This window comes from Onychostruthus taczanowskii, unplaced genomic scaffold, assembly GCF_017590055.1.
Source record: "Onychostruthus taczanowskii isolate IOZ18803 unplaced genomic scaffold, ASM1759005v1 scaffold57, whole genome shotgun sequence".
Classification (NCBI taxonomy): domain Eukaryota; kingdom Metazoa; phylum Chordata; class Aves; order Passeriformes; family Passeridae; genus Onychostruthus; species Onychostruthus taczanowskii.
Window position 1 is genome coordinate 5,362,116 of NW_024503346.1, and position 25,984 is coordinate 5,388,099.

The 25,984-nt window shown below is 45.9% G+C and overlaps 3 protein-coding genes across 4 annotated transcripts in view; all 3 read left to right on the forward strand.

Moving 5' to 3' along the window:
• Window positions 1–1,021: 1,021 nt before the first annotated feature.
• On the forward strand, window positions 1,022–6,132 carry LOC121342996 (MRG domain binding protein). The gene is made up of 6 exons (XM_041417773.1): window positions 1,022–1,129; window positions 1,232–1,553; window positions 2,441–2,562; window positions 3,102–3,183; window positions 3,694–3,771; window positions 4,798–6,132. The coding sequence occupies exons 1-6, from the start codon at window positions 1,022–1,024 to the stop codon at window positions 4,986–4,988; spliced, it is 903 nt and encodes a 300-aa protein (XP_041273707.1). The 3' UTR covers window positions 4,989–6,132.
• A 765-nt stretch (window positions 6,133–6,897) lies between these two features.
• OGFR (opioid growth factor receptor) lies at window positions 6,898–17,484 on the forward strand. 2 transcript variants are annotated; one of them, XM_041417877.1, is made up of 8 exons: window positions 6,898–7,203; window positions 10,713–10,757; window positions 11,436–11,498; window positions 11,782–11,866; window positions 12,223–12,301; window positions 12,753–12,819; window positions 13,075–13,223; window positions 14,028–17,484. In XM_041417877.1, the coding sequence occupies exons 1-8, from the start codon at window positions 6,988–6,990 to the stop codon at window positions 15,397–15,399; spliced, it is 2,076 nt and encodes a 691-aa protein (XP_041273811.1). In that variant the 5' UTR covers window positions 6,898–6,987; the 3' UTR covers window positions 15,400–17,484. The 2 variants fall into 2 exon arrangements, with proteins under 2 accessions (XP_041273811.1, XP_041273812.1); XM_041417878.1 differs by lacking the exon at window positions 6,898–7,203 and adding an exon at window positions 8,861–8,888.
• A 1,852-nt stretch (window positions 17,485–19,336) lies between these two features.
• The window catches only part of COL9A3 (collagen type IX alpha 3 chain), a 34,263-nt gene continuing 27,615 nt past the window's right edge, over window positions 19,337–25,984 (forward strand). Inside the window, 5 exon segments of the mRNA XM_041417809.1 lie at window positions 19,337–19,384; window positions 19,386–19,625; window positions 20,748–20,825; window positions 25,081–25,116; window positions 25,707–25,778. Coding sequence (XP_041273743.1) covers window positions 19,337–19,384; window positions 19,386–19,625; window positions 20,748–20,825; window positions 25,081–25,116; window positions 25,707–25,778 — 474 coding nt within the window.

Consider the following 25,984-nt stretch of genomic DNA (forward strand, 5'->3'; position numbering starts at 1 on the left):
AGGAATATTTCTGAGATTCCTCTAGTCTTGATACAGAGAGGTTGTTCCAGCAAGATCTCTGGTCACTCTGGAGCTCTCAGAGAAAGCTGTTCTTGGACAACTTCAGCAGCATCTAAGCCAGACTGGAGTCACAGAATCCTTTCCATTCCAAGAGGTCAGACTGAATGCCACTGAAAAACAGGAATTTTACCCAGGCATCCATACCCAGGATTCACACAACCAACCTTCCCAAGGCTTCACATGTGAGATTCTGGGTTTAACTTATTTCAAATGTTTATTTAATGTTAGATTACCTGCTTGAGGTATTAATTACATCAAGCCCAAAACAATGATACGAGCCAGCGCCTTGTGTACGAACAGGTACAGAAAGTTCAATTTCAGAAAATTGCATCTTTCCCTTCCTGCTTTTTATTATTTGGATAATTTGCATTAAAATAATGTCTCTGCTTGTGAGTGTTTGCCCCCACTGCTTTATTATTCACTCGGAACACTCATTCCTTTCACATGATGTGATCGTTATTTACTGTTGAAATACTTTTAATGTCACAAAATGGATTAAATCTTCAAGTGAGGAGTGAGCAATTGGAAAGTCCTATCACCTAAGCAACAGCACTCCTATTTCATGCCTGTGTGTCTAATTATACCTAACAAGTCAAAACCCCCTGATCTCCGAGGGAGTAATACGTTCCCTTTCTTCCCAAACAATTTTTTTTTTACATCTTAAATGATGGGCAAAGCTGGTCAGTTCTGCATTTTGCAACCAAGCCAGGCATAGTTATTTGTTAAGCATGTTGTTTGTTAAGCATCAGCGCCAGGTTGGTACCTGATATAAATGAAACCTTAAACAAAAATAGATAACTTTTTATTCATAACAGCCAAGACTTCACAAACCAAGAGGGTAAGCACTGGGGTGGCCGAGGCTTCCTGGGCAGCAGGGCTGGCCCCCAGCCCGCTGTGACCCCCAGTGCTGCCAGCCCAGTGCCAGGGGTCTCAAAATGCAGAGCAGAGCCCTGCGGAGCCCATGGGGACGGCAGCGCTCTGCTGCCTCCGCGACTGGCCCGAGACCCTGAAACAGGACCGCGGTCCGTATGGCTCTTCCCTGAGCCCCGCAAGGCACTTCCAGAGGCCCGTAAGGCTCTTCCCTGAGCCCCGCAAGGCACTTCCAGAGGCCTGTAAGGCTCTTCCCTGAGCCCCGTAAGGCTCTTCCAGAGGCCCGAAAGCCTTTCCGCAGAGGTTCCCCAAGCTCTTCCCAGGGCTCCCTAACGCCGTTCCCAGAAGTCCCCGAGTCTCCTCCCGGGCCGTGCCGCGGCCTCGCCCGTCCCTCACGGCCGGGTGCCGGTGCTCAGCTCCCGCCTCCGGCGCTGCGAGCGCGTGCGGCCCCGTCCGGAGGAACCCCCCTGATCCTGCGGGGCCCCGCCGAGGCTCCCCCGCCCCAGGCCCGGCGGCGGCAGCCGGCCCGGAGCCCGGCGCGCCGGCGGAGGAGGCGGCGGTGGTGTGGAGCCCGGAGGTGGAGGTGTGCCTGTTCCACGCCATGCTGGGCCACAAGCCCGTAGGTGAGCGCGGGCCGCGGCCTCCGGGAGCGGCGGGGGCCGGGCCTGGGAGCGGGGCCGGGCGGGGGCTCCCGGGCGGCTCCAGCGGCCCCTGCAGCCGGGCCGGGCCCGCGGGGCTGCGGCGGGGCCTGTGGGAGGGAGCGCGGGCCCGGCCGGGCCCCTGAGCCGGTGTGAGCGGCTGCCGTGCGCTTCACAGCATCACAGAGCGGGTCCCGGCTCAGGCAGGGTCATTGCAGAGCACATGGCACGGGATTGTGTCCGGGCCCTTCTGGAATGTCTCCGGTGAGGGAGGCTCCACATCTCTCTGGGCAGTGTGTTCCAGTGCTCGCAGTAAAGATGTTCTTCCTCGTATTCGGGTGAAGGTTCCTGTGCATCAGTATTTGCCCATTGCTTTACGTCCTATTGCTCTTGGCACCCTCCTTTGGATATTCATAAACATTGTTGAGGTCCCCTCTTAGACATCTCATCTGGAGACTGGACAGGCCCAGCTCCCTCTGCTTTGCATTGTCAGAGGGATGCTCCAGTTCTCCTCTGTTGCCCTCAGTGGACCCACACCTGGAACTCTGTGTCTCTCTTGTACTCAGGAGCTCAGAACTGGACACAGCACTCCTTATACATCCCTCGGGATGTTTCTCACACAGCCCCTCTAAAAGCTTTGGCTATGTTAGAATTACCCACAGGGGCACCCTCAGCTCCCTGGAGAACAGCGCCTGCAGCGTAGGGTGAAAGATCAGCCTGCCCAGCTTCCAGCTGTCTCTCCTGCAATGCATGGATTCCCTGTAACAACATGGCTTTTTAAATACATAAGTAAATAAATAAATTTCTTTATATCTCTAACTGTCATAAATAAAACTGTTGGCAGCGTTAATTGCACTGGGTTCTTCCCCCAGGTGTGAATCGCCATTTCCACATGATTTGTATCCGGGATAAATTCAGCCAGAATATCGGACGGCAGATCTCATCCAAAGTGATCTGGGACCACCTCAGCACCATGTATGATATGCAGGCTCTTGTGAGTATAAAGGGTTGATGGAATTTTCATGGAGTTTTCATGGAGTTTTGCCAGGCCAAAATCACTGGGCCTGTTGTGCTTTTCATGGTACTTAGAATTAGGTGTCATTCCAGTGAGTTGATGGGGTTTTGCCTGAATAAAATTAATGCAGGTAGGAGACAATAAAACCTTGAGGGTTTGGGGGGTTTTTTTGTTACTGTGTTCTGACTTTGTTTGTTAAAGTTGCCTAAATGCTGATGCAGAAAATGTTTATATACATATATAAGTGTCAAATGAGAAAGTTATCATTGTTTACATAAGAATTTGCTATGTTTGGGTTCCAAAAATGATCTCAAATGATCGTGAGTTGTGATCTCAGTTATCCTGACCTCAGTAATCAGTTTGATATCAGAAGCCTCCTGATTCTCTAACATCTGAGATGTCTTCTTAAAAATTATTTAGCTCCTAATTGCATGTAAAATAGAACTTGAGATTGCATGTCAAAATTCAAATTAAAGTCTTTACCAGTCACTCACAGAGATCCTTCTTTTCTTTCTAAGCATGAATCTGAGATTCTTCCATTCCCTAATATAGAGAAGAATTTTGCTCTTCCTGACGAAATGATTCAAGAAGTGAGAGAAGGTGAGATGTGATTGCAGTCTCTGATTGTTGGTTGCTTTAATTAATCTCATCTCAGAATCTTTAACAAAACTCCCCCCAGAAAGCGTGTATTGTCAAATCTAATAGAAATGTGCAGGAGTTTGACAGAAATCTCAGGCTGAGCAGTGAGAGCTGAATTTGAAATTTAGCTGATGTGTGTTATCCAAAGTAGGAGCTAGAAAATTCAAGCACCTGCCAAAGAACTTCTTGGGATATTTTAAACTTCCGTGGAATGCTTCTCAATTATTAGGTACATTAAACTTTACACTAAAAATTCAGTGTGAAATCTTAGTACAAATAAGACATTGCAATATGTTTTGCCTGTTTAGCATTTCACTTTCTCGTGTTAATAATAATTTCTTGGCAGTGAATTACTGCTGAATGTTGCATGGAATATTTGCAATCATGCAAATATGCAGAGGCTACTAATCCAGAAAAAATCCACGTGGTTCTTTAAAACCATCTAACCATTGCCAATGATGCTTTCTGTAGGAAAAGTAATGATGGAAGAAGAAGTGAAAGAGGAAATTTTAAAAGAAGAGATGGAAACGCATGCAGGTCCTGAAGAAGGTAATTTTGTAACTCTCTACTGTGTAATACGAGATTAAAAACCAACTGTAATTGAGAAATTAATGTTAAAATGTAAATCCAAATGCAGTGTACTTTGTGATTTGTACTCAGACTTAACCTGTGCTCGTGCTAAGAACTTGACTAATTTAAGAGTGCACAGAGTAAGCAGCTGCTTATTAAAAAGATTTCTTCTTTGCTCCTAATTCATCTGTACAAAGTTGTATAGCTTTGGAGATTTTTTGCTTTAATATGTACTTGACAAACCCCTGGGATTCTGAAGGAATCTGAGGATCTCTGGAAGAAAGCTGAGTCTGATTTTTTTGAACTTGAATGCTCTGTGTTGGGAACTTTGTAGCCATGGGGGAAATAGGGCCTATAAATCAAAAGAGATTGTAAAATTGCGTGCTGAAATGGGAAGGGGGGCAGAGTGCTTATTTTATTTTATTCTCATTATTTTGCTGCTTTTAAATAAAAGGCTTGTTTTCCTAACACTTTGCTGTAGAACAAGTCAAATGTGAACAGTAGAGATCCTGCTATTTATCTTAACAGACCAAGCCAACTGCTGACTATATAATTTCATCATATTTATATCACTGAATAAGTGGTGTTTAAAGACTGTAATAAAAGATCTAAAATGTATTTTAAAATATATTAAATTTTTGGGTGTTCAGTTTTAAAATTATCTATGGTACCAAATGTAATGACTGCTGCTGATTATAAATTCCATAGATTGGTCCTATGTTTCTGTAAGTGTTCCTTTTAATTATTTTAATACTAAGTGCTGTTTAATTCCACTTAATGAGTTTGATTTTTAGCCTGTCAAAATATATGCCTGTCTTTAAAGCAAATAATAAAAGCAAGATGTGCCTTTCTCAGAGATTTTTCCTTAAGACTTAAATGATGGACAAATATGCTGAGAGTCGATTGTTTTGAGAAGTTTTATGGAATATAAAGAAGTTTGATATCACTCTTGTTTGCCTATGTGTATGACTCTGATCTGGAATCATTACTTTGGTCCTGTTTCAGTTTTTGCACCCTCTGGAAGTTTAGGAAAAACAACAGAAAAGCCAAGCAGCAAAGAGAAAGAGAAAACTTCATCAGATCCTGGATCCAAGGAAGGGTCTGATAAGAGGAAGCGCAACAGAGTCACCGAGAAGGTTCTGAACGCCAACAGCAACCCCTCGAGTCCCAGCGCCGCCAAACGCCGCAGGACGTAGAGCTGAGGAGCAGTGAAAAACTCTGGGATGGGAGGAGGGAGCAGGAAAAACAAGGAGCAGCACATGAACTTTCAGAGGAAGTAAAAGAGCCAGTATTTGAGGAATCTGCCCGCTGGCTTTGTCTCTCCTGGGGGTTTTCTGGGCAGCAGCGAGGAGCCGCCTTCCCGGGGCGTGGGACAAAGCTGGCAGTGGGGAGGGTGGGTGTGACAGTGCCAGGGCTGCATTTCAGACCAGCAACACACTCTGTGTCAGCACAGCTCGTGGAAAGAGTGCCCCACGGGGCACATGGACCACCAAGAGCAGAAGTGATTTCTGTAAATGTGGGACTGCTTTATCTGCCATTGCTGTCTGTGACTTCTACAGACCATCTGTGGGTAATGTTTGGCCATTTCCCTTCCATTTGTATCAAATGTCTCAATTTGTTGGTTCAGTAAAACTAAAATTATTTTAAATGCAGATGACCACTGCATTTGAAGTATTCTGTTGCTCTCTTTGCTGGAGGAACCTCATTTCACCCTTTTTGATGTAACATTCTTCAACCATAAGTAAAGCGAAAATTATAACACCCTTAGCCCAAATAATTAATAACTGTCCTAAATAAAATATCTGGTGATGACACATGGTTTTTTAAGGGATTAGCTGAGCTGTGCCTGAACATGGAGGTGTTGCTTCATCCATTTGTAATACAGTAGTGTATGACAGTGGGGTTTGTACTTAATTATTTATTTTTTTAAAGCAGTTTTAGTAGATGTGAATGGAATTGGTTTTCCAAAATGTTCGTTTTGTTCTACAACTGAAGAATCTTGCTGACATTGTAATGTTTATCTTTTATATGCTAGAACTTTGAGATTTGATGAAGTTACTATTTTTGTGTTGTCAAAAGATGGATTGCAGTCAACACACACCTGGTAAATGGTGAATGAAGCAGGCTGAAATGGTACTGAATTTGTTTCATTATATTAACTATCAGTTAATAAAAAGAAGAATTACTTCTTGATCTCTCAGTATTGCCTTCAAGGTGAGGCACTACGAGTCTTCTCATTTTTTGGCTTTATTCTAGGTACATAGCCAAGTTCTTGTGTGCCTAATTTGCTTCTCTTGTTTTATACAAAGAATAAATTTGACTTGTTTTTATTTTACTAAATGGCAGTTATTGTGTGACTTGATTAAAATCTGGCTCAACTTATTTTAGAAGTAATTTAGCATTAAAGAGTTGATTACTGTGTCACGATCTACATAGATTTTGGCCATGAAGTGCAGATTTTGGAACTCAAGTCTCATGTCCCTGTGGGCAAACCCTTCTCATCCATGGGATTCTAATCAGAAAGTTTTGCTCTACCAGTGAAATGTTTATGTAGCTTGAAGTAGAAATATCGACAGTGGCGTGTACTGCTGCAACCACTCAGCACCAGCCTCACAGCGCCGAAAGTCCACTTGGGGGTTTCACGGTCAAACCAGCAACTCAATTTTTTAGGAATTGTTTGGATCTGAAGTTGAGTATCGGCAAATGTAAACACTTCGCTTGTTGTCCCCATTCTTTATCAGAGTGCTGGCTCTTTGGGAATGCCGTTCTTTGATTCCTATCACTGTCCGAGGCTGGCAATCCCGTTCTTCTCTCCCTGTTCCCGTCCGAGGCTGGCAGTGCCGTTCTTTGATCCTTGTACCTGCACAAGGCTGGCAGTGCCGTTCTTCTCTCCCTGACCCTGTCCGAGGCTGGCAATCCCGTTCTTCTCTCCCTGTTCCCGTCCGAGTCCCGCTCGCTCCGCCCGCCCGGGACCGCGGGCGCCGCCGGATCCCCCGGGCGCGGTGCGGGCGGGCGCAGTGCCCGCGCGGGCGGCGGCCAATGGGGCGCGGCGGCGCAGGAAGGGGGCGGGGCGTGCCCGCGCTTCCGTCCCCCCGGTCCCCCCCACACGTGCCCGGGCTTTGTGCGCGCGGGCGGGCGGGCGGTCCCGCCGCCACATCCCGGTCCCTTTCGCTTTCCCTTTCTCCTCACCTTCCCATGGCGGCCTGGTTCACGGCCAGGGCGGAGGAGGACGAGGCGGAGGACGAGGCGAACCTCTGGAAGTACGACTCCACCTGGGAGGGGGAGGAGGAGGAGGACGGCGAGGACGGCGAGGAGGAGGAGGATGGCGGCGGAGGCGAGGCGGCGGAGGAGCCGGAGGATAGCGGGGAGCAGCCGGGGCAGGGCCGGGCGTGGGGCTGGCGGCACAGCCAGGTGCGTGTGGGGGGCACGGGCACAGAGCGGAGCCTGCGGGGCGGGACGGCCTGAGGGGACCCCTGCCAGCCCTTCCAGCCCCTTCCCGGCCCTTCCTTCCCCGTTCCCCGGGCACAGCCGCTGCTCGCTCGGTGCCGGCGGAGGCTCCGCGGCCCTCGGGGGATCCTCGGCACGGAATTTTTCCTCATCTTGAGGAAGCAAATCCCCCTGGAGGAGGGGGCTTGCAGGGATGCTGTCGCTTCGTGACTGCCCAAGATCCGTTACATTGCCCTGAGGTGGGCAGTGGAATTGTAATATTTGAATTTGGTTTTCCCCGCTGTTCCCTGTGATGTGGGTACTTTATGCCATAAATAAATGCAGGTGTGTGTGGCACCTGCCTGTTCGCCACTGCTGATGGCCACTGGGTTTGGCATTATGGCATCGATGTTCCTTTAAGTTTTTGGTTGGTATCCTCAGCTTTGTATGGCGGCCTTCCCGTGCCATCAATAAAAATCCATTACATAACATCTGCTCAATTTTAAAAATGAGCTGTAACTCTTTATTTCTCGTAGACATGTTTTATTTCTTAGGGAGTGTGTGTAGAGTGACTTGGACAACCAAAAAATTGTGTGCTTTAAAAATTACAGGTATGTGTGCAGTTTGAGCAAGCTGCAAAACACAAGCACTTGTGTCAGGTGCCCTAAAATACTATTGATTTGAAATAAAATGAATTTGTTAGTCTTATCTGAAGTTTCTGTTATAGCATCAGTGGATTTCAGTTTGACATTGGGTGTCAGTAATTTCTTCTCCAGCATTGCTTTGGTAAATAGAACTTTATCCTTTTCAGTACTTCCTATGCCAAGCAAAACACACTCCAGTGCTTCAACTCCTCCCCTTTCTGGGAAAGGGAAACCACTGCTTCACTCTGAGTTTCATTTCTGCACCTCGTCCTTATCTTTAGAATATAAACAGGCAGATAAAGCTTTCTAATAAATATACTTTTAAAAGAGCTTGATGTTAAACTTCCTTTTTTTTCCTTAATAAGCATTAAAATAGAAATAACCACTTTTGAAGGAGCAGTAAATTATCTGTGCAGGTAGATCTGGGAAAGGCCAAAGGTATTTTGGGTGGAATAGCTGTAATTCTGAAGGGAAGAGACAGAGATTTCCTTTGAAGTTTTTTGCACTGTTGGAGTGCACCTTATCTAACTTTTCTTTTGTACGTGGCTGGACTTCACAAGCTTTAATAACTCCAGAACATTCCCATTATTCTGTTTGAATGTGTTTGTTCTTCAGGTTCTTTTTTTTTTCCTTAGAGCAACTCTGAATGGTGCCAACTGTAAAAGCAAGGACCATTTTTTCACTCCAGTGAGTGGACTTCTCCACCTTTGCCTTATAAAGGAGAATGTTGTTGTCTCTGAGACAGCCCTGGAATATTATTCTGCATTTTTAAATAGGAGCTCTTCCTTCAGTGATGAATGTGTAGTCACCTATCTGGCAATGCCTAAAAAATGAGAGTGAATGCACAAAGAAGCAGTAAATCTTCTGCTGGCCATTTATGCCTTTGCAGCCTGTCAAAGGCATGGATCAATTTCCCAAACTTGTTCCTTACTTCTGCTTATTTTACGCTAATTCTCATTATTCTCCCCTCAGCCTGGATGGTTTTCTTTTTGCCTGAAGCAGATAATGTCTTTCTTTGGTACTGAGGTTAGAGTTTTTTATTGTTATTTTCACTATGCGCTTTCAAAACAAACTTAAAATTCTGCTTCTGTCTTTGCATTTCACTTGTGTCTCTGTGAGTGTTCACAGCCTGAAGTTCCTGCAGGCCTGTCTTTCCAGCTCTTTTGCATTTCAGTGCCTTCAGCTTCTGTGGGTGAGCTTTGGAAACTTTGGGGGTTGTATTCATTTTAAGAAGTTCCCTCTCAGACTGCTGTGCCACCTGGAGTTCATGATCAGCTGCTTTAATAACAAACCCCATGGTCCTGCTTTCTCCTAAATCTGCATCAACTAAAGGTTTCAATCACTCTTCTGGACACTTACCTTTCTTGTTCCTGTGCTTTGTTCACGATCCACATCCTCTTTTGTTCCAGCTGGTTTCTCAGCCAGATCCTCTTTCTGTCCCACTCTCCCTGTTATGTTCTCAGCTTCTCTTGCCTTTCCCACAGCAATGCACGTTCTGCCTGTTGTGATGCAGGTTTGCTGTGTGAAACCCACTCAGTTTTGCTGTGAGACTAAAAGGTGTTGGATTTTTACAGGGAGGTATCAGCCTTGCTGTTTAGTTTGTGTTTCTTACCTGGAAGAAAGGCCTTAAGTTTGTAGTCTGTAGAGACCCAGGAGCAACACCTGCTTGGAGGAGCAAAGCTGAGTTTTGCTCTCTTTGCTTCCCCATCTTGTTCTCTGGATTGCTGTGCTCCAGGTTGCCTTTTCCCTGGATCTGGTTTCTTTCTGGACAAGCCTTTTACAGCCTCTTACACCGTGGCATTGCATCTGTCTCTGTACCTGCAAAGACTCTTCAGCAAACCAGTTCTCTTTCTAAGTGGGACCCAGTCTGCTGTTCTCTCTCACCTGTGTTCAAGGATGTTACTTTAGAATCTTAAATGTAAAGAATTTCTGGGATTATTTGGTAATTGGGAACAAAATTGTCATTAATGCTGCATGGCTCCATGTCATCAGGGCAACTGAATGGGTGACTTTGTTACAGCAAGGTGTTACAAATGTAGACCCATTCCTGCCTTAATGATTAATGAACCAGTGACCAGTGTTTGTTGGAAAGTGGTTTTATTTTTCTCTGTTGTGTGATGTTAAGAAATACCAAATGATGTTATGAAGTAACATGGGGAAGTTTTTGCTGCTTCTTCTAAATTTCATTTAATGCTTGTTTTGCAAGACTCTGCACATCTTAGCACCATTTCCCAACTTCCCTGTTCTCTCTGTGAGCTGGCATTGAACCCTCTGGCTGTGCTGTGCTTTGGGTGCCCTCTGTTCATGAGCAGTCTTGTTCCTTTTGGTGGTTCTCAATTCGCAGAACTCTGCAAAATCCTGTCATGGTTTGGGATAAGATGGTTCAGCAATCAGCAAGAATAAATCTGTCTGTGTTGCTTGTGAAATGTAACAAAATTCCATATCACTGAGGTAATCAAATGTATAAATAAATAAATATGTATATATTTCAGTTAAAATGCACTTTAAACTAAGGCATACTTGCAACTTCTATTTCCATGAAGTAGTCCAGAGGGGGAAATAAAGCTGTTCTTTGAGTTCTGTCTAAATGTCACACTTGGAATGAATCTAGCACATCTGTGATGAGAACTTGGTGCCTGTTCATGTGACACCACAGGTTTTTCTCTGTAGCAATTTGAATTATGCATAAAATACAGTGAATTCAGCTGTAACTAGGTAAATCTGTCACTTGGCAACTAATAGGGATCCTGTGAGTCACTGCTGTGGGTATTCTCGTTTTGTATCTATTTTTTTATTTTCTTAGTGAAATTTGGTTTCAAAATGTTCCAACTAAATGCTTTTTATTTGCAGGATCAAAGCTCAAATTCCTCACTGCTGTCTTGGAGGGGTTTTCAGGTAGGCTTGACATAAAACTTGGTTACGTGGAAAGATGGTTAATAATGAAGAGTATGATTGGAAGAGAAGTCCAATAACATAAATATCTAATGTGACCATGTGGCTCTGGTGCTGTCCACTGTCTAAATCATCAAGGCTGATCTTGAGCATAAAGCAAAGATGAAGAAAACTTATTTCAGCAAGGTCTGCAGGGAATGAGAATCTTGAATTCAAGGTATATTTCTGCATCCTAAATTCTACAATTTTAAGGTCTAGCCTCTGTCTTCACTAGAGGTTTTAGCAGCTCAGAGACATGTCTTGCTTTAAAACCTTTGAGTTGGGGAAAAACAATCACATTTTCATATTTGGGATCTCCAGCTTGTTCTGATCTTTTCCATTGGCAAACCCAAGTGGGATGAAAGAAATACATAATACATAAAAACCTTGATTAATAAGATGAGAAGGAAAAAGAAGTATTTTGGTGACAGGAGATGGTGTTATCTTCTCTTGGCTTAAATTTGTCTTCAGGATTGCAGAGACATGACTACTGCACCAGTCTGGTTTTGGGGTGCTGGCAGTGCAGAGGACGTGCAGGGAGCCCGTGTGAGGTGCTGAATTCAGTCAGGGCATTATATTTTGTCATTTTATTTTGCAGAGGGTGATTTTATTCTGAATCTCTGCTCTGTCTCTTCTCTCCAGTGCAGCGGGAGGCGCAACTGGACTGCGGCGAGAGACCTGCAGAGATACAGAAACCATTACCCAGTACGTGCTCCTGGGCTGCTCCTCACCACTTCTGCCTGCAGGAACTCTTCCTAGATTTGGCAGCACCTTTTTGCCTTTGCTTTACAGGCTCAGCCCCTTCCAAGGATTCATTTGTGAGGGGGAAGGGATGATGTGCATGTGGGTGCCTCAGAAACAAGCTGCTACTTTCCAAAGCACGTTTTGAGAATTTAGCTTGAAATGTGTAGGGAATGTGAGGGAAAGAAAGGAGAGGTATTGCCTTTTAAAGGGTTGCTCCTTATTCATTTCTTTTTCTCATTTCCAGGATTTGAAAGAACCAGAGAATGAGGAGGATGAAGAGATGTGGAACTTAAGCTTTTACAAAAATGAGATTGCTTTTGTGCCCCACGGTGAGTGCCTTTTGTGGTGGCTGCTTGATGCCATCTGCTGCAGCTGGTTGATGAAAGAGTGGTTTCATCCATGTGAGATAATAAGAAACCAAACCAAACAACCCACCAAAACCACCACCCAAGCCAATAAAAACTCATAAAGAACTTCAATTTTTAAATATCCCTGCTGTGTTTTCCTTAATATTCTGGTGGTAGGAAATGAAGGTATTTTTCTGGCCAGTTGTCTTGTTGGGGAAGCTAACGCCCGTGTGTAAATATCTAGGTTAGGATAGTGAGCTGTGTGGAGTGACTGACTGGCTTAAATTTAATTTTAATTTGGTGTCACTTCTTGCCTGACCTTTTCCTTTTCCTTGCAGGTGTGAATATTGAAACTCTGCTCTCATCTTGGGGGGACAAGTATGAAACGCTGGAAGAAAACCATTCCTACATACAGTGGTAAATTGTTTACATGAACACAGTGCCTCTCTAGCTGGGCCTCTTTTAAGTGTCAGGTGGATCTGTGTTCCTCATTTCAGCTTCACACAAGGCCCTGAATTACTTTAGTTAATTGAGTTGCACTCCTCAGGAAGCAAAACACTAGGACTCCTGAAAACACAGGTTTCTAGTGCAGCTGTGGCAATAGATCTCAGTCATTTGTGGTCTTGTGGCACAAAGTTAAGCCAAGGAGAGAGATCCACATAAGCAAAGTTTTTTGTTATTAGTGTAGACAATACTTTTATGGGAGGAGTTTACTAGAAAACCACTTCAGTGTCCATAAGTATGGGAGTTCTCCAAGAGCTGCCTGTGATACCACAAATTTTGAAATCTCTCTTGGTTTTAAGAAGTTGGGTTCTCTGGGTTGGATGTCATCTTTGCTCATCTCACCTGAAAATTCCTTTCTCTTCAGGCTGTTCCCTTTACGTGAACATGGGATGAACTGGCGTGCCAGGCCACTCACCTGTCAGGAAATCCAGGTATTTATTTTAAGCTTCTGTCTCTTTTTTCTTTGAGATCTGCAGGGTGTTAGGATCCCCCAGTGTTTTTTTTCCATTGTTTCCTTGGGTTTTTAGTGTGCACAGAGCTCACAGGGAAGCATTTGCCTGTCTTGTGTCAGCAATGAAATGCTTAGTGATACAGTCAACCCTTGTTTAGAATTCAGGTGCCACTTAATCTGGTGCAGGTAATTAGGGAGTTGCATTTTTTTTCTAATTGCTCTATCTTGTTTTCAGGCCTTCAGGAAGTCCAAGGAAGTCATGGACAGGTTTTTACGTGCTTACAAGCTCATGCTGGGATTTTATGGAATCAACCTGGTCAATGAAGAAACTGGAGAACTTGAGAGAGCAGAGAATTGGCGTGAGCGATTTGAAAACTTGAACAGGTGATTGTGTTGGTGCTGTTGAGCATTTACTGCAGCCAGGCACTTCTTTGAAGGGGAAAAAAAAGTCTAAACCTAGGAAATCCCCAGCCATTGAGGAATGGAGACTTTTGTTGATAAATGTTATCTAGTGAAAGCATTTTTAACTTTTATTCTGTTAAGCTACAAAATAGAAGTCTTTCCATATGGTTCCCTGATTGTTTATGAAGCACCCTTAATGTGTGTCAAATGCTTTGAGTCCTTGTGTGTGAAAAGTGCTCTGCAAATGGGATGATTTTATATTATTGCAGGTTTTGTGGGTAAGTAACTACCCTTCCTGGTGATATTAACCTCTTGAAAGGAGTGAGCATAATCACAAAAGAAAAAACAACTTAAAGTCTGTCAATTGTTAAAGGAAAAATCAGCTGTGTCTAGCTTAAGTCCTGATGTTTTGGCAGCATCCTTTCATGCCTGTATTCTCAACACTACAGGCTTACCCTGCAGGGCCTCTGTTGGGGCAGGACCTATGTATCTGCCCCAGCATGGTGGTTCTTACCTACTGGTGGCTGATTCAGAAAGCCAAAACCTTTCCAAGCAGCTGAGATGATGAATCCCATCAGCCCAGGGAGGGTTAGGAAGGAGCTGCTGAAGGCAAACAGCAGCAGTGGGTGCCTTAAAAGTAAGCCCACCTGTGCTCCTATTTGCATTGTCAAATAGTCTTTAATGGCTCACAGTCAGTAAATGGTAAAACATTTTGCAGATGTCCCAGAGGTTCACAGTGACTTGTAAGACCTTCCCTTGAGAGCTTTGCTTATCTGTGTCCTTCAGGTTCAGCCACAACAATTTGAGGATTACTCGCATCCTGAAGTGCCTGGGGGAGATGGGATATGAAGACTATCAAGTGCACTTGGTGAAGTTTTTCCTCACAGAAACTCTTGTCGAGGAGACATTACCAAATGTCAAGAGAAGTGCCTTGGATTACTTCCTGTTCACTGTCAGAAGCAAAGAAAAGAGGAGGGAACTCATCCACTACGCTTGGCAACACTTCAAACCTCAGAGCAGCTTTGTGTGGGGGCCTCGTGACAAACTCCAGAAGTACAGACCCCGCTCTGCCAAGCCACAGCTGCACCAAAGGCCTGAGGATAAACAGGACACTCTGTGTCAAAAATGTGATCCTGGGGAGAAGGGTCAGAACCGGTCTTCAGAGGTGACACAGAAAGCTGGAGATGCTGCAGAGCTGCAGCCTGAAATGAGTGATGAACATGTAAAGGAGAAGATAAGCAAATGTGTTTTGAAGGTAGGAGATGATGAAGAGGAGAAAGAAGCTTCGTTTGCCCAGCTGGAGGAAAAGGATTTAAAAAGTGAAACTGAAGAAGGGCAGGGTACTGCAGAGAATGACTGCACAAAAGAGTGCAAGAAGAGAAAACTGAATGCAAGTTTGGCAGATGCTAAAGGGGATGGATCATTGAAAAACTCTGCTGATATTGAAAACATTTCCCATAATCTGGGAGAGTGTGCAATTGCTGCAGAGATCCCCTCCTCAGACCCAGTCTCCCAGGCAGAAGAGAGTCAGGAAGCTCTGAAGGAAGATGATTCGAGCACCAAAGAGCCGGCGGCGCCGGAGGCCGCGGATGCGGCTGTGAAACGCAGGAAGGTTGATAAAAAAACATCGAGAGGCAAACAAGTGAACTTGGCCATAAACCTGAGCATGGGGCCCTCAGCCTCTGGTGCCAAGGCAAATCCATCTGCTGCTAATGGTGAGGCTGGAAAAGAAAGTGTCAGTGGGGAAAATGCAGCTGTGGAAGTGCCAAGTGAGAAGGGGGGTGGTGATGCAGATGGTGGGGCTGTGAGACCCCCGGCTGCTTCCAGGCCCCCCAGGACTGGCTGCACTGCTCCAATCAAGGATGGCTGGAAGTCCAGTGGTGATCAAGACTCAGCAGGGGATGATAAGCACCACTGCAACAGCAAACTCTGTGAGGGTAAAAGTGAACTAGATGGGGTAGGACAGCAGGAAAAGGTGGAAAAGGCAGGTGAAAAAGGGCAAGAGGAAGACACAGACAACAAACAAGCTCCAGAGAGTCGTGAGCAGAGCATAACACCCACTTGTCCTGAAGAAAGCAGTGCTGAGGTGCCACCAGAAAAAGGTGAAGGCTGTGAGAATGGAGCAGAGCCTGGAGAAGAGCAGGGAGCAGCAGAGTGAGAGCAGCACAGCAAAGCGCCTGAGCCAGCAGAGATAGCACTGCCCTGGCTGCTGGGAGCCAGCTTTGGTGGCTTGGAGAACTGAATAAACTTCCTTTGGGATGATCCAGCTGGCCCTGTCTCACTTTCACTCTTCCATGATTTTTTAATCATCTCTAGTAAATTCACTGAGATCCAGCTCTTGATTACCCTAAAGAGGAAAACTTTATTTAGTCATCTTCATGGACAGGCTGTGTCCAGTTGCTGGGTTTTATCTGATGTTCAGGGCTATCTTGGAGCAACGGGGATTTTTGCACTTTGCTTTGATTATGGTTATGTCCCTACTGAAAGAGAAGAGGAAAACTGATCTGTCTCCTTGTTTGAATTACCTAAGTATTTATTAAAGACACGATTTTTAATGTAAGACAGCATGACCTAATCTGCCAGGCCTTTCTACTGCTATGTAACTTCTGTTTGTTATTGTGAAAGGCTGTACCTTCCCAGGAGTTTTTTCCTGGCAAAAGTGCTGTTTCTCTAAAAGAGATGAGTATATGGATTTCACATGATGTCAGTGTAGTTGCCTCTCCTCCTATAAGGAAAGTAGGTTTGGCTTTAAACTGGGATAAATCTGTAGCCAAAATGTGTCTCTGACGAGTATGAACCTTTGGGTAGAGATTCTGTTCTCTGAGGTGCAAAGTGCTGGGTAATTATTTCTCTTTATCCCCACAGAGGTTGCTTTGTAGTTCTTCTTAGAGTTAAGACTACAAATTGCCTGCTGGTTTCTGAGAGAAAAAGCTCCAGGTTTTGCATAAAACTCTAGAGCTGCTCTTCCCCATGTTTTCCAACCACTTTATAGTCTTCCACAGATTTTTTTCTCCATGACTGTTTCAGAGGCCCTCATTTCTCAGTTGCCAAAGCAGCACAAATATTTCCCAGTGCATTTTTTTCAGCCTTTGCTGGTAATTTGCAGTGGCCTGGGGGGCTCTTTCCTGCATGGAAAGATGTGAGGTTTGATGTGTCAGATCCAACCTGTTTCCTACTTAGAGCAGGGTTGCTTTGCCTTTAATGTCAGACAGCCAGGGCATGTTCCAGTGCAGCACGTCTGGAAACCACTGGGCTTTGTGGGGCAGTTAATTGAAACGTTAATTGGAGAGGCTACGCTTGTCTGGTTCGTTTATTTCCAGCCCTGAAGAATTTACTTTCAGACCTTGCCAGCTCTTTGCCTGCCTCTGTTCTTGACCTCCCTGTCAGCTGTTCTGCTGCACTACACAATATTCCACCAGGTCTGAAGGAGCATTAAAACAGTTTAGCACCTTCACTCCTAAAGATTTACAACAGAGAATCTGTTTCATGAAGCAGGGGAAATTGTTTCCAGCAGCCTGAAGGTCTGGACTTGCTGTTTGCTCAGGTTGTTTGGGTTGGTTTGGAGGTTCTTTGGTGCTGTTTGGTTTGTGTAGGAGATGGCCAGAGAGCAGATGCAGCAGCTTGTGCAGTGTCAATGTTTTTCCTCTCTGCTACAGCTCTTAACAAGCTTTATCTTTCAAGGAATTTAAAGAGTGATTTGCCTTCCCAGACTGTAGGTTCTGATCCAGCATGCCACATATGTGTGTGGGAATAAAAGTCTGCAAGCCTAACCTCTGATGTTCATGGTCACACACGTGCTGAAAAAAGGCTTTAATGTTTTTTTAATACTTCTTAAGAACAGATGGAGGTAAATAGCCAATAAGAATACACTTAACTACAGATAGAAATACTTGAAGATGTTGAGTGAGAATTCTTTCCTAACAGATTCCTAAGAATTGTTAATTGTGGCTTTTGTACAGATTTATAGTAATTTTCTTATTTAATGAAATTTTCATTGTGAATATGTGCTCAATTGGGGCATAGATCCTATATCTTGTTATGGTTTTGTGTTTAATGAGATTTCACTCTGAGCCCCAGCCTGGAGTGAGTGCTCAAACCAACCCTTCCCTCTCCTAGCAGGTTTACTTTTGGCTGTAGGTGTGTGTGGTGAGTTCACAAGGTGTTTGCCAGCACTCAGAGCTGTATCACAGAGTCTGTTCTGTTAATTCCCCTATTAAAGCATGACTTCAATGCATATCAGTTTCCTTTTATTTTTTTTATCTTTGAGGGTAGGATATGACCATGTATTTACCCACCCCCCTGGAGCCATGAACTGTTGCTGAGATTCCCCCCAACAAGAGGTGCTCTGCTGGGCTCACCATGGCACACAACTGCTGCTGAGATTCCCCCCAACAAGAGGTGCTCTGCTGGGCTCACCATGGCACACACCTACATTTATTCCCTGTGGAGGTGATGCCCAGTCTTCCTCCACCTCTAAAAGGTGCCCAGTGAATGTTTTTGAGGAAAAGACCCCCCCCTCCCCATGCTGTTTGTTTAATTATGTGCTTGGAAAGCATGGAATTGCAGAATGGTTTGGGTTGGAAGGGACCTCAAAGTTTATCTTGGGACACCTTCCACTGGGCCAGTTTGCTCAAAGCCCCATGCAGGCTGGCTTTGAACACTTCCAGGGATGGGGTGTCTGCTGGTTTCAGAATGTTTTGCATTGCTTTTGCAGCTCTGCTCCCACAGGTGTTGTGGTGCTCTGCAGAGCAAACCAGGACTCTGCTTGGAGCATCCCTTGGGGCTCCTGCCCAGCCTGGCTGTGGGAGCTTCAGTGCAGGGGTTTTTTCCCCTCAGAACACAAGAACAGGGGTTTATTTGTGGAAACATTTCCTCTAAGTCACTGTGTCCCCTCAGCTGTGCTGCCTGTGCGTGTGGGGTGGAGGGTTACTGGAAATCCTTCTGGTCTGTGGGATGGTCTTGAAGGTGAACACTCCCAGGGCCCTTCTGAGCTGGTCATGGGCAGACCTCAGCTGCTGCAGCCCCCCAGGCCCTGGCTGGCTCTGGATAAGATGTGGCTGAGGAATTTGGGTCTCCTTTTCCTTCCCTCCTGTCATCAGTTGGCCTCAGTGTGGAGGAGGAGGTACAAGCTGTGCAAAGCTGCTCTCTCTTCAGGGTTTGGGCTGTCTAATAAAGGATTCCAGTTACTCTGAAGCCATCAGAAGGCTTAAAGACACACCTTGCCTTTCTGTCCCCAGCTGCCTGTTCCACAGAATCTTGTGGGAACTTGGTAAATCTGAGTCCTTTATCCCTCTGCCAAAGCTCCAGGAATGCTGGCTGCTGGAGAGCTGGTCAGACAAACACTGTGCTCCTGCAAGCCTCCTGTTGTAAAGATGCCAAGCTAAAATCAGGTATTTCAGTTCCTAAGCTTTGATTTTCCACTTCTCCTCTTGTGTTCCTACCCAGATGAGCTGTGTCATTTCAGCCCTGAGGAATCTGGCCACTGTTCCTCTCCACTTAAAAGCCCTGCTTTGGATGAAATTGCCTTTAATCAATAAAGGGAATTGTGAAGCTCATTGCAGGAGATGCATCTTCATGAATCTATTGCCATTTGGGATCACTAGACAGGGAATTCTCCTTCCTTCCTCACAGTATTTCAGATATTTCTTTGTGCCTTTGAAAATGCTCCTCCTTTTTCCTTCCTCTTTGTATCTGTCTGTGATTGTCTGCTTTCTGACCAGCATTCATCACTTCTCAAGGAATCAGTGCTCTTCAGATCACTCTAAAAAAACCCCTGAAACCAGATGAGAACAACCTCCAGAGCTAACAAAGCACCTCACTAAGCAGTAAGTGCATTTCTCTGTGGAGATTGTGTTACAGGCTTCTTAATGTCCCTGCTGGAGTTAAGTGGCCTCGGGCACTGAAAAACTCACCCTGTGTTCCTTTTTACCTCTCCGGTACACAGGTGGTGATGAGCTTTGGGAAATCTGGGTGAGACCTAAGGAACAGCTTTGTGTTTGCAGCTGGAGTAACCCAGTTTTGCTCCTGTGTCCCATCTCCCCGTCCAGCCCTTGCTGAGGCTCCTGGAGCAGGAGGCTGGGGCTGCCCAGCAGGGCATGAATGAGAGCTGCTCTGCTGCTCCCCCTCCTTCTCCCACCTCCTCTCCTCCAAGCTCGGCCCCTCTCCCTTGCTCCAGCTGGAGCCACAGGTTTATCTGGAGGCGAGGAGTCTCTGCTCTGTAAGCTGAGAGCCGCGAGGAGGAGGAGGGATCTGCTGGACCCTGGAGGAGAAAGGGTTTGGCTGCCTGGAGGAAAGGGAGAGAGGCAGAGCCTGGGCACCATGGCTGGAATCTCTGCTCTTGGGCTCCTCTCCCTGTGTCAGCTCTTGGCCTCAGCATCGGCTCAGGTGAGAAACCTCATTTGTGTCTCATGCTCCAGGGAAAACCTGTAAGGGTAAAAAAGAGTGTGTGTTGTACCTGTGGGGTGAAATGTGGCAATAGGCAGTGGTTATTCTGAAGTTTATTACAGATGTGCACCTGGGTTTGTACCTGTGTGGGGTAGGTGTAAAAGCTGCTGCTTTCTGTTTCTGTAGAAATGGTGTTTTCCCATTCAGGACTGCAATTATGAGAGGGAAAGCCTTGGAAAGGGCAGATCTGTAGATGCAACAGAAACAGCTTGCTTTTTCAATGAAGTAATAGATCTCCAGTGAAACTGATCTGATCTGGGTCTTTATCTGAGTCAGAATTTCTTACTCACTCCCTCAATCAATTTTCAAATTTTACACTTAACAGCATGTTTAACCCTTGCTCACTTGAGACATGAAGCTGTATTAAACTTCCCTGTCTGGTGTTAATATTATTGTCTGGGGAAGTGACTCCTCAGTGAGTTTTTCATTGTTAGTGAGGAATTTTCACAGCCTGGCTTGGGAATTCAGAACTCTGCTGTGAGCAGGGCTGCTTCTACAATGAAACCTTTGTTCCCTGAAGTTACAGTAAGTTGCTCTCTGGAGCCCTCTCCATACAGAAGTCATTTATTGGACCTTCCTCTCCTTCCCCCCACCTCAGACCTTTCCAAAATCCCAGACTTTCAGGGGGCACCCTGCTCTGAAAGGAGACTGTCCCTTTCTCCTCCTGTCTTCATTGGTGTCTGCCTGGCTTTGCCACCACCCCATCAGACTGGGGCTATAAATTCATTATTTCTACCAAGCACTCGGCACCTTTTCCATGGGCTCTGCCCAATCCAAAACGTGCCTGTAGTCAGAACAATTTCCTATACAACAAAACCCCTTTGCTGCCCAGTGTCCAGTTTGCATTCCCAGTATAGCTGCCAGTAAAAGGAGCTGGGATGTGCTCAGTCAAAAGAGTTTTCCAAAGAGCCTTGCACTGCTCTGGAGCAACTCTGAGCCCACCCAGGCTGGCAGGGGGTGCAGATTTAGTGTTAAACCGTAGGATTCTGCCAAAGATTTCAGATCTAACCCATGTGTTCCTTCTGATGGAAAAACAAGCTCTTGTCTCCCACTTTTCCCCAGTCCCTTCCAAGAATTGGACCACAAGGCCCTCCTGGACCACCAGGACCCCCTGGACCATCTGGCAAGGACGGCATTGATGTGAGTGACACGGGGCAGGGCTGGCTGGGGCAGGGGTGGGGCAGAGGAGCTGCTCTTGCTCTCCACATCTGCAGCCTCTGGGCATCCCTGGGGGATGGACCTGGAAAATCCCTGTCCTGCTCTGCAGGAGCCTGAACAGCCAGTGGAGCTGCTGATCTTTGCAGGATCAGTCCCCGTCCCCAGGGAGAGCTCGCGGGTTTGTGACCCTGCTTGCGAAGTAGAATATTTCTCTTTTTGTGCAGGGCTCAGTGCAGGGGTATGATGTGTGTGGGGTCAGCACACGTTCAGCAGTTCAAAGACAGATTTATGTGATGCTTCAGAGCATCTGCATTTCTAGAGAGGCTACAAGAGACCCAAATATGCAGCACTGGACACTGCTTTTGTCTTACTAGTTTTATTTCAATATTGTCATCATGGTCATCCCTCACTTTGGCACAGGATGTGTCAGGATCTGGCTCTTGTGTTGCCAGACATGAGTTTGTAGTGGCCCAAAAGGCAAACAAAATGAAGAGCCTTTGTTTCAGCAGGCAGCTCCTGCAGAGGGAGAAGACTACATAACCCAGGATTTAATGGAGGAGAAAATCTTTTTCTGTTACTTTTAATTGATGTTTCCATAGAAATTTAAAACATTGCTTCTGTGCATGTGTTAGATAAGGACTGAATTGTGTCCTGTAGTTGGCAGTGGATAAAATGAGCATCAGATGGACCTTGCAAGACCACATCAAATGCAAAATCTGGGTTCCTGCTTTGATTTCCAGTTTGAGCAGCTCTTGTCTCTCTGAGCTGCCTATGGATTAGTGTAGGGGTTTTTAATGCTCCTCTGAAGTGCATGTATTGGAATTGGGCCCTTAAGCAACCTTGAAAAAATCTATTCATTCCATGTAGATCATTTTCTTTTGAATAAGGAGGTAAAAAAAAAAAAAAAAAAAAAAAAAAGGTATGAGTTGCCTGGTACATGGGGAACAAGGAGTGTTTGTGCCTGCAGTGGGGAGCTTTCCCTGCAGCTCCCTGAGCCAGGCTGGGCTGAAGAGAGAACCTCATTGATTTCCAGCTGCTCCCTCTGAGTGTCCTTTTGGCTAAAGGAGTCTGTATTCCTGGGCATCTCCCTCTGGTTTTGTGATGTGAGATGTTCAAAGCTGACAACTGTTTTTGGTGGTGTTTTTGGTGGTGTCACAAAAGGCTTCAGGGGACACCCCAGAAGAGGGCAAAGGACACTGGTTCCAGTTGGAGCAGTGGAGTCCCTGCAGCAGGGCGTTGCTGTGGCCAGCACACTTTGGGAAAGGCTGGCTGTGATCCACTGTGGAAGCAAAAAGAAGAGTTTGGGAAGGATAAAACCCTTCAGGACTTCAAGTTTCAACTTCTGCAGAGAGGAAATGGGAAAGAAACCCCGTAGTGGTTCAGTTCCTGCTTCCTCCGGGATATTTAACTACATAACAGCACCAGCATGGCTTCTGCTTGCTCTTGGAAACAGGAGCCCAGGGAGGTGTCAGTCATGTGGACCTACTCCCCTTTATCCACAGCTAAGAGCTTTGGAAGGCTCCCCGTGGGACAGGCTCAAATAACAACATCTAATTAATGTGAAGAACTTAGTCCTGATAAATCAAGTGGCTGGGTGAAGTGTTTAAGGTGCAAAGTCCTGCAGTCCCAACTTCAGCCTGGAGTTTTGGCTACACAGGAATAATCTCTAACTTGAACAGACTTGAACCCATCCCTCCTGTGGACAGAGGGCGTCAGGTGCCCTGCTCAGGTGAGATGGTCTGGCTGTCCAGGGAAGGCTCCAGAGTGGTTCCTGCTCTTCAGCAGGACACTGAGTCCTTTCAGGAGCTGCACAGGAGGAGATGCTGGGCTGTGCCTGGTGTTGAGCAGAGTCACGCAGCCTCCCTGCTTACAAGCTGCTCATTTTTTTGTCAGTACACTCCAAAAAATGATGGTAAATAAAATTCAGCACTGTTCTATGTTTTCCTAGTGCTGCATGGGGAGGGTCATGTGGATCCTGAGTGGCAGTGTCAGTTATGCCACTGCAGAGTGAAACGATTATTTTATTTTTCTTTTGGTGCTGAGACTTTTTTCTTAAATTGCAATTGAAAATTTTCTGCACCGAATTCCTGACCTCTGTAAGCCACTCCAGCCAGGTCATTATGACAGGTGATTTTGGATGAAAGTGGTGTGGAAGCTCTGCTGGGTGTCTTTGAGCTGGGTGAGTGCTGCTGAGGTGTTCAGCAGTCTCCTGCCATCAGCTGTGAGCACTGAGAGGTGCAGAGCATGCAGCTGAATTATTCAGGATATCTCCTTGGATGAACTCCATCAGCACAATTTCTCAAAGGTCCGGCTTTCATCTCTGCCTTTCAGGGGGAGCTGCAACATTAAGTCCCTCTGAAATATTTTATAATTAAAGCCTTTAACAAGCTTCTTGTTTCATACCCAGTAACAAGCAAAATCTCTCTCTCCCAAGACTAGAAACAGCATGTTTTGATGGAAAGAATTAGTGACAAGTTCCTGTGAATTATTTCTGGAGATGTAATTCCCTAAATTGCTAATAAGCAATTGTCACTTTTCAAAAATCAAGCTTTTTTTTTTTTTTTTTTTTCCTCCTGCTTTCTCTCTCCTGGCTTGACTTGCTGAGAAAGAGTAAACTTCCACATAGCAGCAGGGGAGCATTTCCTTTTGCTGACAGCCCTTGCTCTAATTCCCAGTGACCTGGCATTGGGGGTACATACCCTGATTAGGCTTTGGGTTCAGCTCTCTGCAGTTCTGGTGCTCCTGCAGAGTCCTGCAGGGCTCCACCAGGCAGGACCAAGGTTTAAGATGCTCCCCAGCATCTTTGCTGGTTCTGTGACCTCCCTGTGCAGATTCCCACCACAGAGGAAAGGAAAAATGCAAGGGGCTGGCAATCCCAGGTGCTGGAGGAGGGAGCAAACCACCCCTGCAGCCATTTCCAGCTGCCTTTTCATTTCCAAAGAACTGCTCCTTTCATTTCCTGGGCTGGGAACCTTTACCCAGCCTGCTATGATAACTATTTATGGAAAAGCTGTGGGCAAAGGACACTGAAGGAGTTGCTTCAGCAAGTCAGAGCATAAAGATTCCTCTGTTCAGGGACCCTCTGGCTGGCCAGTGGGGCAGGACATAAATCCTGAGCAGCTCCAGGCTGGAGGGATTTGCCCCCAGCCTTCCCAATAAATATAGAAACATGCTGTGAATCCCCCATCTCCTGCCCCCTAATTAGCAGCCCTGTGGTGGGATGGTGTTATTTCCAGCCTTGCTCTGTTAATAACCACCCTTCTTGCACAGAGATTTTCTCCTTCCAGGTTTCTCCTTCCCTTCTGCTCACCCACAATAGTTCTCACAATATTCAGTGCACTTGCCCTAAAGCCAGGAGGGCAGGGTACCCTCTGGACTGGGACACAAAGTGTTTTTCTGTGGGATGAGTTGGAAACCAAGCTCCAGTCAAGCTCTTGCTGTTCACAAATGTTTGCTTCTTTTGGGGCCTAACAATAAAATATAAATTTTTGTCTGGAGTCCACACACACTTATGAATGGCATTACAACTGACTGAGCTGGAAGAAGTGATTAAAGACTTACAAAATGTTGTCTCAAAAACACCTTTAATGCTGTTCTTAAAAGTTTCTTTTTATTACAGTAGAGAAAAAATAGAGTGCTTTTGAAATATTGTATGAAAATTGTGTTTAATTCAGATTGTGCAGTTGGATTAGGTGGAAACCAGTTGGGGGCTGTGCTTGTTTGCTTTCCCTGTCCAGGTTTAGTCATATGAAGGAAATCATTGTAGACAGTTTGCTCATTCTTCACTTTGTGGTGTAATCCCCAGCTCCTGGCAGTGCCACAGCTCCATACTGTGCCCTGGAAAGCTGGAGCTGATCCCTGAATCACCAGGAAGATTTTTGGAAGCTGTGACACCCATCCAGCTTCCTCTCTGCCCCACTTGCAACCAATCCCAAGTGCAAATAAATTCTGTCTGGAGGGAGTTGAAAGCTCTGGGGGCACTGTTCAGGAGCAGTGGTTCTCTCTGCGGGGCTGGGGATGTGGATTTCCCAAAATCTGCTACTGCAGATGTTGGAAAAGGTTATCCAGGCTCATCCTGCTTAGGGAGTAGCAGGGTTTAGAGCATCAGCTCATGAGACTGAGGCAGGTGAATCCTGGAGGGGCACGAGGAGAGGTTTGAGTGCAGTTGGGAACACCGTTGTTGGAAAAAGGCAGCAAAGAGAGGTTCAGCACTAACACTTTTCCCTCTTTCCTCCAGGGAGAGCCAGGCCCTCCTGGTTTGCCAGGCCCACCAGTAAGTATTTTCTGCTTGGTGTTGACTCTTCCCTCCTTTCAAGAGGACACAGGACATGAGCTGGCACTGCCAGCCTCAATTTCCTCTTCACCTGCCACAGAACTCCCAGGAGTGGGGATGCTCAGGGGACAAACACATTCTCCTGCTTCACTGCTATCAGTGAAACAGAATGAAAGTTAAATTAATGAATAAGTGAGTGCATGAGATAAGCGTGCATCACCTGTATGGGATCAGGTACATGGCACCAGGCCACATTACATTTTTGGCACTGCTCTGAGCCTGCTTCAGCCCCTCAGCCTGCCAGGGGTGCTCAAAACTGTACCAGATGCAGAGAGAGCCCTTTCCTTTGGCCACTTACTGCATCCCTTCCTACCCCTCCTAAGAACAGCTTGTGAGCACGTGGGAATGAGCCAAAGCACTGAAATTTAGGATTTGGATATGGATTCATAGCAAGATTCACCTCTCTTCATGGGATTCTCCCATGTTGCATGGTGTAAGATTAACACATCAACAAATGAGTTCCATCCTTGCGTCCTTGCCATGATTCTCCTTATATTTTGTTATAATAATTGACTGTTTACCTCATGTAGGGGCCAAAAGGTGCACCAGGGAAGCCTGGAGCTGCAGGTGAAGCTGGATTGCCTGGCCTTCCTGGAGTGGATGTGAGTATTTTGTCATCTTCTCTTAGGTTTTTAAACCCTTCACCTAGGCAGGAGTGTTTTCCTGAGGGGTCTCATCAACCTTCTCTGTGCCTACTGGAGAAGGAATGGGAGTCCTGGACCTACATCTGTGTCTTGCATGTCAAAAGAAATTGAAGGAGAAGCAACTCTGGGCTGAATTAAGAAATATGAGAACAATTTTGAGATGT